General features: G+C 39.1%; 1 protein-coding gene across 1 annotated transcript in view; it reads right to left on the bottom strand.

The window, feature by feature from the left end:
• The window catches only part of TGFBRAP1 (transforming growth factor beta receptor associated protein 1), a 1,222,189-nt gene that overhangs the window by 320,284 nt on the left and 884,857 nt on the right, over positions 1-17,048 (bottom strand). The window contains exon 8 of the mRNA XM_044070999.1: positions 13,104-13,250. Within this exon, the coding sequence (XP_043926934.1) occupies positions 13,104-13,250 (147 nt within the window). The remainder of the gene's footprint in view (positions 1-13,103; positions 13,251-17,048) is intronic.

Raw genomic sequence — 17,048 nt, 5'->3', positions numbered from 1 at the left:
AGGTTCGGCTCCGAACCCATCCAGCAAGAATGAAGGCGAGATTGACAACTTAACATCGATTGTTACCAGCTGCTTCCGAAACAATTAAATGATGCGACAAACTAGTAGCTTGTATATAGCTGGCTCTAGAATTAGTTTGTCCAACTACAAGCTTTTTAGAATTAGCAGTAGCTGTGGAAATGGCATTACCATTTTGCCAGGAACTTTTTTGTCTTTCAGGTACAACCTTGTGGACCGCTTCTTCTCGCTGTACCTCACTTCCTGCATATGCACCACCCATTTCATACTGCATACGGTCTCGCTCAAACTTTTTCATTTTATGCTTCCTCAAGATGTCATTCTCTTTCATCAGTTTGTTTTGTATGAGACTAAATTTGACATCAAAGTTCTCATTAGTAGTATCTCGTTTGAGCAACTGAAAACATTGAACGACCCTCTCATTTAGCTCATTCATCCTAAACTTATATAAATCAATAAGCATTCTCATATAGGTCATACCAGTCCTTTTATTCAACTCAATCCATTTTTCAATGAACTCTTAAGGTAAATCAGCCCCATCTGGCATTTTCATTACACGCAGAACTTTTGACTATTTTCGAAAAAAAGCACTCCCATTGCAGCCTTTTGAATTTTATCAAATCCCTTTCTAAGCTGGAAAATTTCTCAATTAGATTTCCCACTGTTTCTCTTTGAACCTGAAAAATATCGCTGCTAAATGGGTTTAAGGGGGTCGCCATATGAGTAAATCTTACGAACCACTTTGAGAAACTATCAACTCTAATATCAGTAGAGCCAGTTCTTTTAGCATTGCTTTCTCCACCTTTAGGATTACACACAAACTAACCATTCTGGGTATCATGAAGAGTGTATCCCAAAGGCAAAACCATAAAGCTGGATTCATGTTGGCTCATGATGTAAAAGAAGCCTCTACGTTAACCAGAATAAATGAAAGAAAATGAAATAATAAACATAACTCAACTAAAATAATAAAATAAACAAATATCAAAAATCCAAACTTTTAATATTACATCCAGTAAGCGCTTCCGTCATGTAATGACTTCTTCAGACTGAATGCTGAAAAAGAAACACACACTATTTAAATGAAAAACATAATTGATAATTAACACATCAGTTAGAATCAATTCTGCTTGATTTAAAGCCTTAACCTTTTTCTTTTTAAAAACACTTTAAAATTCTCCTTGTCATTAAGACTAGGGACATTGCTGGCATCTAAGTGTAACTGCCAGCAATAGTCTTTCTAGTCCAATTCCTGTTCAGCATCAAAACTAATATTATAATTTGGAACACTGTCAATTACTAAAAATTTAGGTGAACCTTTGCATAACTTATTAGAATAGTGTCTTCCCCATGCATTATTTAAATCACGTTTTTCTATAGCATGCAAGTGCGCATATATTCTCTTATTTAATTCTCTAACAGTCCTTCCTACATAGTATGCTGAGCATGCTCCACAAGTAGACATATACACTACGTATTTAGATTTACAGCTATAATAACCTTTAATAAAAATCTTCTTACCATTTACCTCCACCTCTTCAATTCCCACCATTAAACTATCACAGTAGCTGCAATTACAGCATCTAAACATACCCTTTTTAGTAGATGCGAAAACATTTTGATGTAGTTTGACCAGAAACTATCTATAAAACTCTTTCCCTTTTTGGTCACAACAATAGGTTTTTCACCCACTTTCTCTTTGATCTCTTTATTGGAGAATAGATTTTATATTTTCACAATCTAGTGAATGTGATAAGGCCATACTCAAGTTTTAATCATTAGTTCTGTCTGTTCTTACATTCACAATCACTCATTTGCCTTATAACAATCACCTCTTCAAACTTTTCTTGTACTATTTTTTCCGGCTACCCTCTAACTATAAATTTAGAACATGAAGCTGCTCCTTCATCTAAGTTATGTAAATGTTTTTATGTCTGCTTGGGAGAATTTATTTTGAAAAGTAATTTTTGGTGTAATATTCATTATTATGGTCATTTTATTGATGATTTATTTATTGTTTGGAAGGGAAGTTTAACTGACCTACAGAAGTTTTTTTATTATATAAAGATGCAGGAAGGTTAAAAACAAAGATTTTTAAGAAAAATATTCAAAATAATTCTTATTTAGAATACAGTAGTATGCATCCTATTTATATAAAACACAATATAGTGAAAGGGCAACTGCTAAGGGCAAGTCAGTTAATGGATGACAATGATTTGTTTTTAGATGAAGAAACAACTTTGTGTTCTAAATTTATAGTTAGAGGGTGCCCAGAAAAAATGGTACAAGAAAAGTTTGAAGAGGTGATTGGTATAAGGCAAATGAGTGATTGTGAAAGTATAAGGACAGATAGAGCTAATGATTACAATTTGAGTATGGCCTTATCACATTCACTGGATTCTGAAAAATATAAAATCTGCTCTTCAAAATAATTGGAGAATACTGAGTAGTTTTAGAGAGATCAAAGAGAAAGTGGGTGAAAAACCTATTTTGTGACCAAAAAGGGAAAGAGTTTTAAAGATATGTTTCAGGTCAAACTACATCAAAATGTTTTCGCATCTACTAAAAAGGATATGTTTAGATGTTGTAATTGCAGCTACTGTGATAGTTTAATGGTGGGAATTCAAGAGGTGGAGGTAAATGGTAAGAAGATTTTTATTAAAGGTTATTATAGCTGTAAATCTAAATACGTAGTGTATATGTCTACTTGTGGAGCATGCTCAGCATACTATGTAGGAAGGACTGTTAGAGAATTAAATAAGAGAATATATGTGCACTTGCATGCTATAGAAAAAGGTGATTTAAATAATGCATGGGGCAGACACTATTCTAATAAGTTATGCAAAGGTTCACCTAAATTTTTAGTAATTGACAGTGTTCTAAATTATAATATTAGATTTGATGCTGAACAGGAATTGGACTGAAAAGAATATTGTTGGCAGTTACGCTTTGCCAGCAATGTCCCTAGTCTTAATGACAAGTGTCTTTAAAAAGAAAAAGATCAAGGCATTAAATCAGGCAGAATTGATTCTAATTGATGTGTTAATTATCAATTATGTTTTTCATTTAAATAGTGTGTATTTCTTTTTTAGCATTCAGTCTGAAGAAGTCATTACATGACAAAAGCGCTTACTGGATGTATTATTAAAAACTTGGATTTTTTTATATTATTCATTTATTTTATTATTTTAGTTGAATTATGAAAATACACTATAAATGTAAAGATGTACTTTTATTCATTATTCTTGACAGAAAAGAAAACCACCCTCATGAAGAAACGAGATATCTCACCAAGGACAATTAGACTTAAGTTTCTTTGGCAATGAGTTTGATAAACTTCCAACATAAAGCAACAGGATTAAGATACAAGGTGAGTGCTGCGGATACAGAATACAACAATTCATGACAGAATATGGTCCTCAGAAAAGGAAATCCCACATGATACTTGGTGCAGAAGGCTCTAAAAGTAAGATGTGTAAGAATGTACACATCTGGAAAGGATGCTGATCTATTCTTCAAGAAAGCCCCCCCAAAAAAGAACCACTTTCATAGGTTTATAGGTGATTACTAGGCTAACGACACAACAACCTTTACAAGCCTAGCAAATAATACCCATGATATGACAATATTATATCTTAATTACACAGCTATGGGTGGGGTAGTAACAGGGTTGTGGGTCTTTGGGTGTTGGAGCCCAGAGTCATTTTACAGACTGTCTCTGTCCATAAGGGACATGGGCAGTAGGCCAGGAGTGAATGTACAGTTCCCCATCCGTTTATCCAAATTCTTTTTGAAGACAGTGAGCGATGGCCTTTGTTTTACAAAGATTGGAAGTTTATTTCATACACAAGGTAGCCTTTGGGATATGAATCTGTCTCTCTAACCAGGTCTGTTAGAGTCATAAATAAGGTTCAGGTCCATGGAACACATTGCCGTCGTACAATTTACATTAACAAATTAACAAAAGCAGACTAGGCAACCGCCAATATTCTGAACTGGGTAGGTACATACTAGGCAAGACATTACTCGTACTGTACTTGACAAATGTATCACCTCAGCTTTTATTATACATCTTTATTAGACAGTACAATACAAAACAGACAAAATTCAAACAAGCAGATGTTAAAGTATAACACAGCTTAAATATGTTCTTTATAAGAAAGCAACAAGCAGAAGAAATAAAGACTACAAAGCTACTAGTTTAAATAATGTAAAGTATTAAGCTAAAAGCAATGCAATACAAATTCACATCAAAGAAAAAATTGTCTCAAAAATCACCAAATAATTCAAAATTCAAAATAAAAATATTTATAGGATATGTAGCACAGTATACAGAAGTTAAGCTGCTTTCAACAGCAATCTCTAAAGAAAGAACAATAATCTGAAAAAGCTAAACAAAAACTTAAACAGAGAATGTTTGCAGGTAGCCAAATGCTGCGATTTTTCAAAATCATAAATATTCTACATAACACTCACATTTAGCATAAAAATTTAAATCAGCACACAATATTAAAAATTCAAGCAAGACATTATTAAATTCATGAATACAGTTTATGTTTCTATCCAAAACACTGACAGGAAACACTAAGCGACAATGATAATGCTACAATGATAAAATATGAGTGCTGCCTTTTAATAATGCTTGTTTTGAACAGGTAATTCCTACAAAACAGCCATTTAAACATAAACAAAAACGAAAAAGATGGACCCATCAACAGACAACTGTCTAAAACAATAAGGAAAGTATACACATGCTCTATAGCTCTGACAGATACAGTCTATTATGGAATTCCAGCATGGATTCAAAGGTGGCTGGCACGGTCAGAGGCACCTTATTTAGCTCTACAAACAGTTTGGCAGTGTAACATTTTCCATCCAAAAATGCATACATCATTAGATAAATTCAGATTACATGTTGCAAGCTTTGGCAGCATTTTTATTTTCAGACTGCACTGTGCATGCTATACATCTGGGAACTCTCTAAAGGCACTGATTCTCTTAAAGGTTTGCACATATATTATATTTTCCAGAAGCTAACGTTTCTCATTTTAATACGAGGTAGACTACATTGCAGATACTTTTATAACATTTTATATGAAGACTTTTTTTTCATCCAGGCGTTGCTGCAGTATAACGTGACGTTGAGGGATTAGTACCATTTCTAATAGAAAAGCACTGCTTACATTATTTTGCTCAGATAAAAAGCCAAATCAATTTATTATTATTAATAGTAACAAATGTAATCAAATAATTTTCTATTTTGTGAACTGTACTAGTCTGTTATTGGCTTTCTGAGCAATCTTCCAAACTTAGAATATTTGGGAAAATCTGTAAGGCCCTCGTATGACATATGGGATCACAGTGGCCTTTCACACTGCTCAGCATTTCTTTCACAGCTAAATTTTTTAGAATCTCCATCTTAACAGACCTATGCTCCTATTTCAGAAACCACTCATGTTTCTGGCTACTTACAGATGGTTCTAAGCTTTGCAAAGGTTTTGTGTGTTGCGAAAATTTCTCAGGGTTAGTGAACTTATTTTCAAAGATTCCTGATATCACAGGAATTCTTACTTCTGTCGTAAAGCATTTGCTACTGCACTTGAGCTCAATGTCAGTTTGTTTTACATTGGAAGGGTTCTTTTGCACTCTGGAGTGAGCAAAAAAGCTAAAGTCAACCCATCCATGGAGGGAACTACTGGTCAATAGCTTATTGTGTTTTTATCTGATTGGCCTGAGGGTTTAACTTTATAAAAGTCTTTCATCCTGTTAGTATAAAAGCCTCATGCAAACATGGTTCCCTGTGCTTGCATATAAACAAACCTCTCCAGTTTAAAATCCTCTATAAGAAACGCTCTCCATAGTCTCCTACTGTTCACAGCTGCTCGAAGAACTGCCAGATTGCGCAGAAGGTGGTACCAGTACAGGTCATCTAATAGTATATTAATAAACACTCTCACTTTGACCTTTAAGTGACTCTCCCTTACTCCTTCCCATCTAGAAACTGTGTTTCCTTGCCTTACATAGCATAAGCTAGATTCAGACCTTCTGAATCTAGACTGTTTGGTATCACTATGCTCTTAGACCAGCCATCTTATATTAAGAGGGTTTCCTTGCACCCTTGTAGCAGAAATGTGTAGCTCAGGACCCATCTGAGTTGGGGATTGCTGGAGAAGGCTCAGTCTGGGGCTTTACCATTAGTAGTTGTGTTAAAACTGTTTAAATTTGCCCGTATATAAGCCTCGCATTTGCACTCAGTTTACTGGAGCTGCTCAACTTTTGGCAACTTTAGCCAGAGGTCTGGAGTGCATCTATTCTTAAATCCAAGGCATCCACTGAAAAAAAATGAAAAATAAGTATATTTTAAGCCAGCAATACACTTTGTTAACTGCATTTAAATTGAATTACTGCTTCATTTTGCTGCTTGTCACTGCTTTTTACTCTCCACTTTGAAATTGTGTTTCACTGCCTTATATAGCATAGGCATAGCAGGTCATCTAATAGTATATTAATAAACACTCTCACTTTGACCTTTAAGTGACTCTCCCTTACTCCTTCCCATCTAGAAATTGCGTTTCCTTGCCTTACATAGCATAGGCTAGATTCAAACCTGCTGAATCTAGACAGTTTGATACCACTGTGATCTTAAACCAGCCATCTTACATTAAGAAGGCCTCCCTGCACCCTTATGGCTGACGTGTGCAGCTCAGGAGACATCTGAGTTAGGGCTTTCTGGAGAAAGGCTCAATTTGAAGCATTCCCATTGGTAGTTGTGTTAAAACTGTTTAAATTTGTTTGTACATAAGCCTCATGTTTGCACAGGTTTGTGCTCAGTTTACCAGAGCTGCTCAACATTTGGTAACTTTAGCCGGAGGTCTGGAGTGCATATGCACTGAAATCCAAGGCAGCCACTTAAAAAATGAAAAACAAGTATATTTTTAGCCAGCACTGCACTTTATTAACTGTATTTAATTGAATTGCTGCTTCAATTTTACTGTTTGTGACTAAGTCTAGCTAGCCCACTTCCTTTCCAAATACCACATTTAGAAAAATCCTGCCACCGTGCACGGGCAGTTTCTCATCATTTCCCTTGTCAGCTTGATTAATATGGGTATCTTGAGGCAATGTAGCAATTGCTTCATGTATACTGACAACCATTTATCCTAAAGCAAACTAACACCCTATGTGAGAGAGGCAAACACATTGCGGAATTGGAGTCAATTCTCTCACATAAAAACAAACTAGATGTCAAACAGGTTGTCAGCACACACATTTCACCTCTCATGTAAACCTCACCTCTCACACAAAATAAGGTCACAGCACATAAAACCAACCCCCCAAATGCATATCACCCACACTCACCACTAACCATAACGAAATCACTACACATATCAACACACACATCTGTGTTTTAAGCAATAAGCCCCTAAGGCAAAACACATCAAATGTCTTGGTCATAGGCAACTCCATAGTTAGACACACAGATGTCCTCCTCATCAGAGTGAACAAGGAGAAGGTCACGGCCAGCTGCCTATCAGCTGCCAGGATCTGACAAATCACACATGCACTTCAAGTCACTCAACAAGTACCGTTATGACTCTGTCACAATCCATGTTGGAGTGAATGACTTGAGATGTACCTCTCTGGACTATATGAAGAGAGATATGACGGAGGTCTCTGATTATGTGTTTCAGACAGGTATGTCCCTAGCCCCTCACCTGAATGATGCCACAATATAAACAAAAAATGATTGACTTCAACTGGCTCAGCTTCTGGTGTCAGCCCAGGGGGGATCCAGGATCTGTCAGCCTGGGAGGATATGGTAAACAGACCTCGCTGCTTTGCTAGAGGTGGTCTGCACATGCCATCCTAGGCTTCCGGATACTGGCAAAGGTCCCCACAGTGCCCTTTTCAGGCAATGTCAAAACAACAAATTTTTCAACTTAACAAAATCTAATCGAGACAAACTCAGGGTCACGCTGCTTAACGCTAGGAGTTTAACCACAAAACTGCACTCCCTGTAGGTACTCCTCATCTTGGAGAATGCAGTTACCAAGACATGGTTCAAGGCTGCTGAGAGCACCCCGGCCATACAAGGCTACAATAACTTCCACATAATCAGACCTCAAAATGAGCATGAAGGAACCAAAGGTGGAGGTGTATTCATCTTCATTAAAACCAAATACACTTTGAGACTGGTCAAACAGCATGCATTTCTCAAATTACTCCATGTCCAACTAACTATTGGGAAAGTACCATACCACATCATTTCTAGACTACAGATCCCCCACTATGAACCAGGATAAGCACATCACCTACCTTGATTTACTGGAATCCCTTGCCATACAGCCCAACACCTTAGTCATGGGAAATTTCAACTATCCTTTCATAGAATGAGAAATATACACGAGCCTCACCCCTACAGTAGGATGCTTCTGGTGAATACTGACACTGCGCTCTACCCTAGCTCATTGCACATACTGTATTTATTGTAAATATGTTCTTACTACTAATTCTACAAAAGTGGGATGATCATACATTTGTAGAACGACTTTGTAATTCTGATTGTTAACCAATCTACAGTTTGGATTCTAAATTGCTATCATTTACACTCTAACCTTTATGTTCTACCATGTATTTACTCTTCATTCTGTAACTGTATGTATCACTCTACATTCTGTAACTGTATGGAGCTTTTCTCCCCAGGACTCCGCTGAAAACGGGCACAAGCTGTCCAGCCAGACTATCCTGGTAAACAAATGATAAATAAAAATAAATAAATAAATAAAACATGCTCAGTCAGAAGATCCTGGACTTTAACACAAATGCTCTGGAACAGATAGTCTGTACCCTCCACTCGGGGCTCTAATGTTCTGAACATAGTATCGCCAACATGGAGGGGGGGGTCGCTATGTTTCTCCATGCATGATGCCCTAGTCTAAAGTAACTACTGGAACTGACACCCTCACAGGAACAAAAGATATAAAAAACTTTACCAAAGTTAACTACAGCATACTAAGTGATGGTATATAAAGTTTCATACTATCCACAACCACAGACACCAATGATCACTATGCAGAAGTGTATGCAAATGCCCTGTACAAACACTTAAGCAACTGCATAAACTCTGCTGTACCTGACCGGATCATAACCAGGTCTTCCCATAAAAACAAGCCACTGTGGTGGACTTTAAGTATAAACAGATTATATAACAAGAGGAAGAAACTGTTGTCCAAAAGCAAGAGTGGCATCATGCTGCAGAGGAAAAGTTCCCTCCTAAGGCTAAACAGGAAAATCAAAAATCTTGCAAATTGCCCAACTAAAATCATACCCCTAGCCAAAGATAATCATAAGACATTCTTTAACTATGTCTGAAGTCTAAAACGGAATACCCAGATACATGCCAAACTGGCTGTAGATGGGATCACTCATACTACCCTGGAAGATATCACCAACCTGCTAGCCGACAGATTTAGCACAAACTTCACCCCCCTATCCCCAACTACCATATCGCAAAGCATAACTGACACTAGTCCTCTGACTAGTATCTCTACAGAACAGGCCATCTCTGCGTTCGCCAATTCCAAAAACATGGCCTTAATGCAACCAGATAATATCCTAGGTTGTGTACTAAACAATGTAAAACATGACCTAGCAGACCCACTTGGCATTCTGTTTAATCATAGCTTGACAGCTGGCTATGTTCCTGCAGAATAGAGAACAGCAACACTAATCCCCCTGCAGAAAGGGGGGCCGTCAACTGATCCTGGAACTCCAGACCCATAAGTCTAACCAGCCTCCTCTGCAAGGCCATGGAAAGAATTATTATGGACCTTATCAACAAGGACATAGGCAACCTCCAAATGATGGACTCAACCCAGTTTGGCTTTGTTAAGGGTAGATCAACCTTATTAATGTAGACTTCTTTGAGAATGTCACCAAAGCCATGGACGAAGGTAAGACAGTGCACACGGCCTATCTCAACCTCATCAAGACTTTTGATACCATTCTCCACTCTGGCATCATTGACAAACTCTCCCAGATAAGGATTAACCCTTATATTAGTAGATGGGTAGTCAACTTGCTCACCAACAGAGCACATTCCTGTCAAAATTTCATGACTCCATCTCCATCAGTAGACCTGTCACCAGTGGGGTACCACAGGGTACTGTGCTGGGCTTCTTACTGCTTGGCATCTATTTCTCAGAAGTCCAGGTGAACATAGACAGCCTTTGGCTCACCAAGTTCACTGATGACTGCAAACTGGGAGCAAAAAATTAGTCCTCTAATGATGTCAACATATTACAAGAAGGGTGCCAAAGCCATGGTCTAAAATTAAATGCAAAAAAATGCATTATTATTCCCTTTGACAAAATGGAATTTCCTACATATTACAATATTGACAGCATCCCCCTAAGTTCCAACCCAGTGGTGTGAGACTTGGAAACACAAGTTGATAGCAATCAGAACTTTGATCACCAAGTTTCCACAGTGGTAAGGAAATCCTTCTATGTAACGCACCTCATAAACAAGGGTATAGCACCCAGGTCAAGGGATGTTACTGTATTCGACCCTCATCAGACTACTACTAGAGTACAGTGCACCCTTTTGCATGTACCCCACCAGACACCTGCAGTAGCAGGAGACTTCGGAGGTTTCTCTCTAAGAAAATACAGGGACTCCAAACCATGACCTATGTGGACAGGCCGAAAGCTCTGTCGCCTTACTTTATAGACTGCTGAGCGGTGATTTCTGCCTGGCCTACAGGGCAATCTCCAACCCTGCCCTAATGGAAATGCTGCACATCCACAAGTCAAACGGCTCAAGAATCACTTGATCTAGGGATCTCAACATAGCTTGTGACATTAACAGATCATGCTGGAGAGAGAGAAATATGTATCCCAGAGGCTGCTGCTTCTCTGGAATAGACTTCCTATTCATGTAAAACAGAACTCTTCACTGACCCCAATTCAAAGGCAACCTAGATAATTGGATGGGAAACTGCAAATTCACCCCTGGGGTGATACCCATGTCCCTCATGGACAGGGGTAGCCAGTGTTGATCACAGACCTGCTCTCTTCATAAATTTATTCTGCGAACTACTGAAAAAAGAAATGGGGATACTTGGGATTAACATGGCTAGGCTTGTAAAGGCTCTAGGATCACTAGCATAGTAACCTCCTATGAACTTATAAGAAAGAAATACCCCCTGGTTATGGCCACTTATTTCTCATGCTACAGAAAGGCAAGTAAATTTAGTTTTCAGTGTAGGCGCATTTTCTTAATGAAACTTGTAGATTCATAGCTTGAAATCTGGTGATTTCATCCAAACAAAGGAGATTACTATTCTTGTGCAAAAGCGACTTTCTGTAGACATAATTAATGGTAAGCTTTTCCAGTGAGGTCATGGACCTCAGAAAGCACCAAACTGCTTTACAATCTAATAAAGTTCTACCACATATAAATCACACATTTATAGCCAATTTAATAAACTACAGTAATAGGTACGTATTGTTCTTACAATGCAAATCAGCTTCAGGTAACACATGATTAGATAGCAAATGTGGATTATCTGGAGTACTCTTCTGGTAACGTTCTGCTGGAAATGTTTTTTTTTTTCTTTTGGCACTCCTATTTGGCTCTTTCTCTAGACACTTCAGTGGCTACTGCTCTGCAGGATGTATCTTGAACAGAGTTTTGTATACAACTCAGTCACCAACAGGCATATTCATTTTGAATGAATGTCCTCAATTTCCCCTCAGCAATTTTCCATCATCATTTTGAATAACAAATACTACTAGTTGCTTACACTGCTTTTACAACCATTTCTTCCTCCTGCTTTTCTTTGGGACCTTGAAGCATTCTCATTCTGTTCCCCTCTTTCAAAGATTATATGTATTATGCCCTTTGATCACAGTACCATTCTGTCCAGTCTGGCTTTGTTTCAGTATCCATTTAACATAACTCAAGATTGTCACGCTGTAATAAAGAAATAGATGTAGGAATTCTACACTTTCACCTACAACTCATCAACAATTGATCTGCTGAAAACGTATAACTTTGAAGGGAATATTTTGCACTACATCCAAGCTAAGTACACATTTGTGTAACAATCTCTGCAACTGTTGTTTTGCTTTCTTCACATTATTTTACAATCTTTACAGGACGTTCAGCTTAACCATTCAAATGTAAATAGGACTTAAGGACTCAACTTGAAATTCCAACTGATAACGAAAATATTCAGAATTCTCACCTGCAAACTATGAACTATTATCAGATATTACAAAATCAGGAATTTTATGTCTTGAAATATGACAGTAAGTGCACTAATCACACACCTCTCCTTACAGTTACCTGTTCTTAAGAAACTTCAAATAATAATAAAAAAATAATGTGCATACATTCCCAAAGGGAAACAAATATGTTCATTCTTTACTGCAAGGTCCTCCTGGAACCTAAAAGGGAATCACCTCTTCACTTCAATTATTATAGTGATATGCACTATACAATTCTGAACCTCATTTATACCCGTATTGGCATTTCTTGCCAATATTACATCTCTCTGACTTGTGCTACTGTTAACATTTCTCTCCATATGTACCAAGTATTTGTCAGAGAGAGTGGAGCAGCACAAACAGAGGGAAAAAAGGTACTATTACTTTTCGCACAGGGATCCCTTTACGCTACAGCATAATTACGGGATTGATGCTTTCACATACTTCTCTACATGCAATTCTCATGGCAATGATGACTCACCAAATGATCAGCTTCATGGTAAGAAGCACATCAGCTATTTAAGTGTACTTACATAAACTATGCTACAGGTCCCAATGTGAATCATTACAATTAATACAGAAAAAAGATCAGTTCAGCATGGAAGCATATACTCTAACATGGAGCAGTGACACAGTAATGCTCCAGAAAATGTCCAATTAAGACTGCAAGCAAATATGTTAATGTATTCCCAAAGCAAGAAAGTTACAGTTATTCAGGTGTGGCCTTCTGCAAATGTTACAAAAACTGACTTATATTTCTTATAAGCTGCTGGGCTAGACATTGATAAACTGAAACTAAAATTTTGATCTTACCTGGATTTGTCTTTCCATCACTAAGTACTCTAGGTAACTAATTAATGCTTTGGGGTACTTATGAAGATAGCTAATAATGTCTTCTGGATTTAGTCCATCCACCTGTTGTTCACTGACAGGTCTCTTTGTAAAAATATGAACTCCGATCTAAAAGACAAAATTAAAAAAAAAATCTTCAAATTTGTGTTGCAGTTATATCACACTACAACTTTAATGATATTCTTAAAAGTAACAAATGTGTGAGTACTCACCCATAAAAGTGCAAGAGGACCCTCTAGTTGGAGGACCACTATGGTAAACCCTTATGCCTTTTCTTGTGGCTATTTTTTGTCAAGTCAAAGTAACCTTTATTGTCATTTAGACACCACAAGTGAAGTCTAATGATTTATAAATGTAATATAATATAATATAATATAAATGTTTATAATTTATTACATACATTGTAAATACTTAACAGAAAACTTGGTTTAGATCTGAAGAAATGTTTACTTAAAAGGTCAAAATGCTCAACTGGCTGTTTTATTCTAGATCATTAGTTTATGGTTTTACTCTAAGAAGCTTACATATTTTACTAGATATGGAAAAAGTACAGTTGTGTACACTTACCATAAATGTAGATGTTAGCGTGTACTCACTGTTGCAGTCAACATCTGTGGGTTATCACTGCTGTGGTAGCCCTCGGCCCGCCCGAATACCAGAGTCAATGTTTTTCTGCAACGGCTGCTATTGCTTGCTGACTGACGTCAGGTCGTCAGTGCTATAAAGCAAGGCAGCCGATGTCATTAGATCAGTTTTTATTGCCCTAACCAATCAGAAACCCAAGTTATATGGTAAAGTGGTCCTGGTGGATAAAAGCCACCTAGAGAAGCTTATGTCTCCCTAAAGTAAGGAGATATAAGGGGGAAGGAGGGAGGGAAACCAGGACTGCAACAGTGAATACACTCGAACATCTACATTTATGGTAAGTGTACACAACTGTACTATGTTCTTCGTGTTTCACTATTGCAGTCATCACCTGTGGGAGGATTCCCAAAGCTGAGGAGAAGGGTAGTCGGATTAGTAAGAAACCTAAGAATGGGTCAGCATCCCCTGCAGAACTGCAGAGGCAAATCCTGCCCTAGCCTTAGAAAATAGAGGTAGGTGGTAATGCTTGGTAAAGGTATGGACAGAAGTCCAGGTGGCAGCTTCTAGTATGTCCCTAGTGGGAACTCCTCTGAGGAATGCTGTGGAAGTGGAGGGTGCCCTAGTGGAATGGGTTCAAATAGATTTGGGGGGGAGGGGGTTCCCATGTAATCTGTAGCAGAAAAGGATAAAGTGTGATAGCCATTTGGAAATGGTTTGCTTGGAAATGGGCTTCCCCTCTGCCCCTGGGGCAAAGCTGACAAGTAGTTGGCCTGTTTTCCTGAAGGGTTTGGTACGGTCCAAATAGTATCTGAGCTGTCTGTACATGTCTAGTAAGTGCATAATTCTTTCCCCCTTGTTTTGAGGGTTAGAAAAGAAGGTGGGTAGATGTATGGCCTGTTTGAGAGTCACATTAGATACCACCTTGGGCATCTAGGAGGGATTAGTCCTCAGACAAACACTGTCTGCAAGGAAAATGATAAAGGGTTCAATGGTCATCAGTGCCTGAAATACTGAAACACTTCTAGCTGAGGTGATAGCTAGGAGAAAAGCAGTCTTCCAGGAGAGGTATCTAAGTTCTGCTGAAGCAGCAGGTTTGAAGGGTGGTAAGGTTAGTTTTTCCAAAACATAATTCAGGTCCCAGGTTGTTGTGGGTGGCCTTCTGGGAGGTCTGATATTATAAGCTCCTCTGAATTGTTTGATCAAACGGATGGGACAACAGGGGCTGATCTGTGTCAAAATGAGCTGAAATGGCTGAGGTATGGATTTTAATAGAAGAGAAGGAGAGGCCACTATTACGTAGCTCTGCTAGGTAGTCCAGGATAAGAGGGATGAAAGGTTGTGAGGTACTGCCCCCTCTGGACTGGCTCCAGGAACAGAATCTTTTCCATTTTCCTGCATAAGATTTTCTGGTGCTGGGTCTTCTGACCTCTGTGACAATGTCCAGGACATGTTTGCTCAACTGGGGCCCCTTGTTTGCCTTTAGAGTATTAGCCATGCTGATAGTTTGAGAGTCTGCAAGTCTGGGTGCAGCATCCCCCCAACCTGAGTCAGGAGGTCTGAGATCAGGGGAAGCTGCCTGGGAGGCTGTAATGTCAGGCTGTGCAGTAAAGGGTACCAATGTTGTCTGGGCCATTCGGAAGCAATGAGGATGGCCTTTGGTCTCTCCTTCCTTATTTTGATCAGTACCTTGGGAATAAGAGGCAGAGGAGGGAATGCATACACAAAGAGGATGTTGCAGGGGAAGGTCAAGACATCCACCTTCCACGCTAGGTAGTAATATTCCCTGGTACAGAATTTTTTCAGCTGATGGTTGAGATGTGAACAAAGAGATCCACCTCTGGAGTCCCCCACTCCTGAGTGATCTGCAAAAAGATTTTTCTGTGGAGCTGTCATTCATGGGGGTCCACTAAGTTCCTGCGTAAGTGGTCTGCCAGGGTGTTGTTTATCCCTGGTAGGTATTGGGCTATTAGATGTAGTCCCATGGAAGAGGCTGTCAACCATAGGTTCATGGCTAGCCTGCACAGAGGGTAAGATTGGATTCCTCCCTGTTTGTTGATGTACCACATTACTGTGGTGTTGTCTGTTTTGATAAGGAGAACCCCTGGCTTGAGATGGGGTTGGAAGGATATCAGAGCCTTTTGTACTGCCATCATTTCCTTCTGATTGATGTGTAAGGGAAGGTGCTGGGGATCCCAAAGACTGTGGGTGCACTTGCCTTCTAGGTGACCGCCCCAAACAATGTCTGAGGCAATGGTGGTAATGGTCTGCCCGGCAGTGTGAAGGGAAGATCCTTGTTTTTGGCACATGCCCCTGCCCACCAGAGAAACTTGGGCCTTATACAGGGGATCAGAGGGAGAGAGGTCTCTAGAGTTTGAGAGTGCTGACAGCAAATGTTCTTTAGATACCAAAGAAATTTTCTCATGCGAAGCCTGGCCAGAAGAATTAGAAGGATGAGAGATGCCATGTACCCCAAGGCTTGCAGGAACTTCCCCGCAGTGAGGTGACTTCTGTAAGCCAGCTGGGTAAAGTACAGAGGCAGGAAGCTCTGTTTTTCTGGGGATAGGAAGTCCATTTGGGATGCTGTGTCCAGTAGAGGTCCCAAGAAAATGGTCTTCCTGGAGGGTGTTTGCTTTGATTTCTTCTCGTTGATAGTGTACCTTAAGGAGGTTAGGAGAGTTTTGACAAAGAGAAGGTCCTTGAGTAGCTTCTCTTTACACTCTGCCTGAATGAGGCAGTCATCCAGATAAGGGTAAATCTGTATATTATTTCTGTCTGCAAAAGGCTATGGCCGGGGCTAAGCATTTGCTGAATACCATGGGAGCAGTAGATAAGCCAAAGAGTAGCACAAAGAACTGAAAGTGCTGTGAGCCTGCTCTGAAGCGAAGGAATTTCCTGCAGGATTCCCTTAAGAGAATGTGGAGGTAGGTATCTTTTAGATCTAGGGTAACTAATCAGGCATTTTTGGTTAGCATAGGCAGCAACTGTTGCAAAGTTAGCATTTTGAATTTGGGGACCACCAGGGAGGTGTTCAGAATGGATAGATCCAGGATGAGGCACCAGGTGCCCTCTTTTCTGGGAACAAGGAATAGTCTGGAATAAAAGCCTTTGCCTTTTTGATCTGAGGGGACAGGTTCTACTGCACCTTGGGATATTAGAGTTTGGACTTGTTTCAAAGACTCTGCCCACTGATTTGGAGGCAAGTCTGGGTACACTCTTGGAATAGGGAGTTCATTGAAGGAGAATTTGTTGTTGTTGTCTTTCGGCTTTTCCCAGTTAGGGGTCGCCACAGCGGAACTCTGGTCCGCTAATGATTGGCAGTAG

This window comes from Protopterus annectens, chromosome 5.part0 (assembly GCF_019279795.1).
Source record: "Protopterus annectens isolate FY-2018-M chromosome 5.part0, PAN1.0, whole genome shotgun sequence".
NCBI classification, from domain to species: Eukaryota; Metazoa; Chordata; order Ceratodontiformes; family Protopteridae; genus Protopterus; species Protopterus annectens.
Note: the sequence above shows the minus strand (reverse complement) of the source record. Positions and strands in the feature narration are given on the sequence as shown.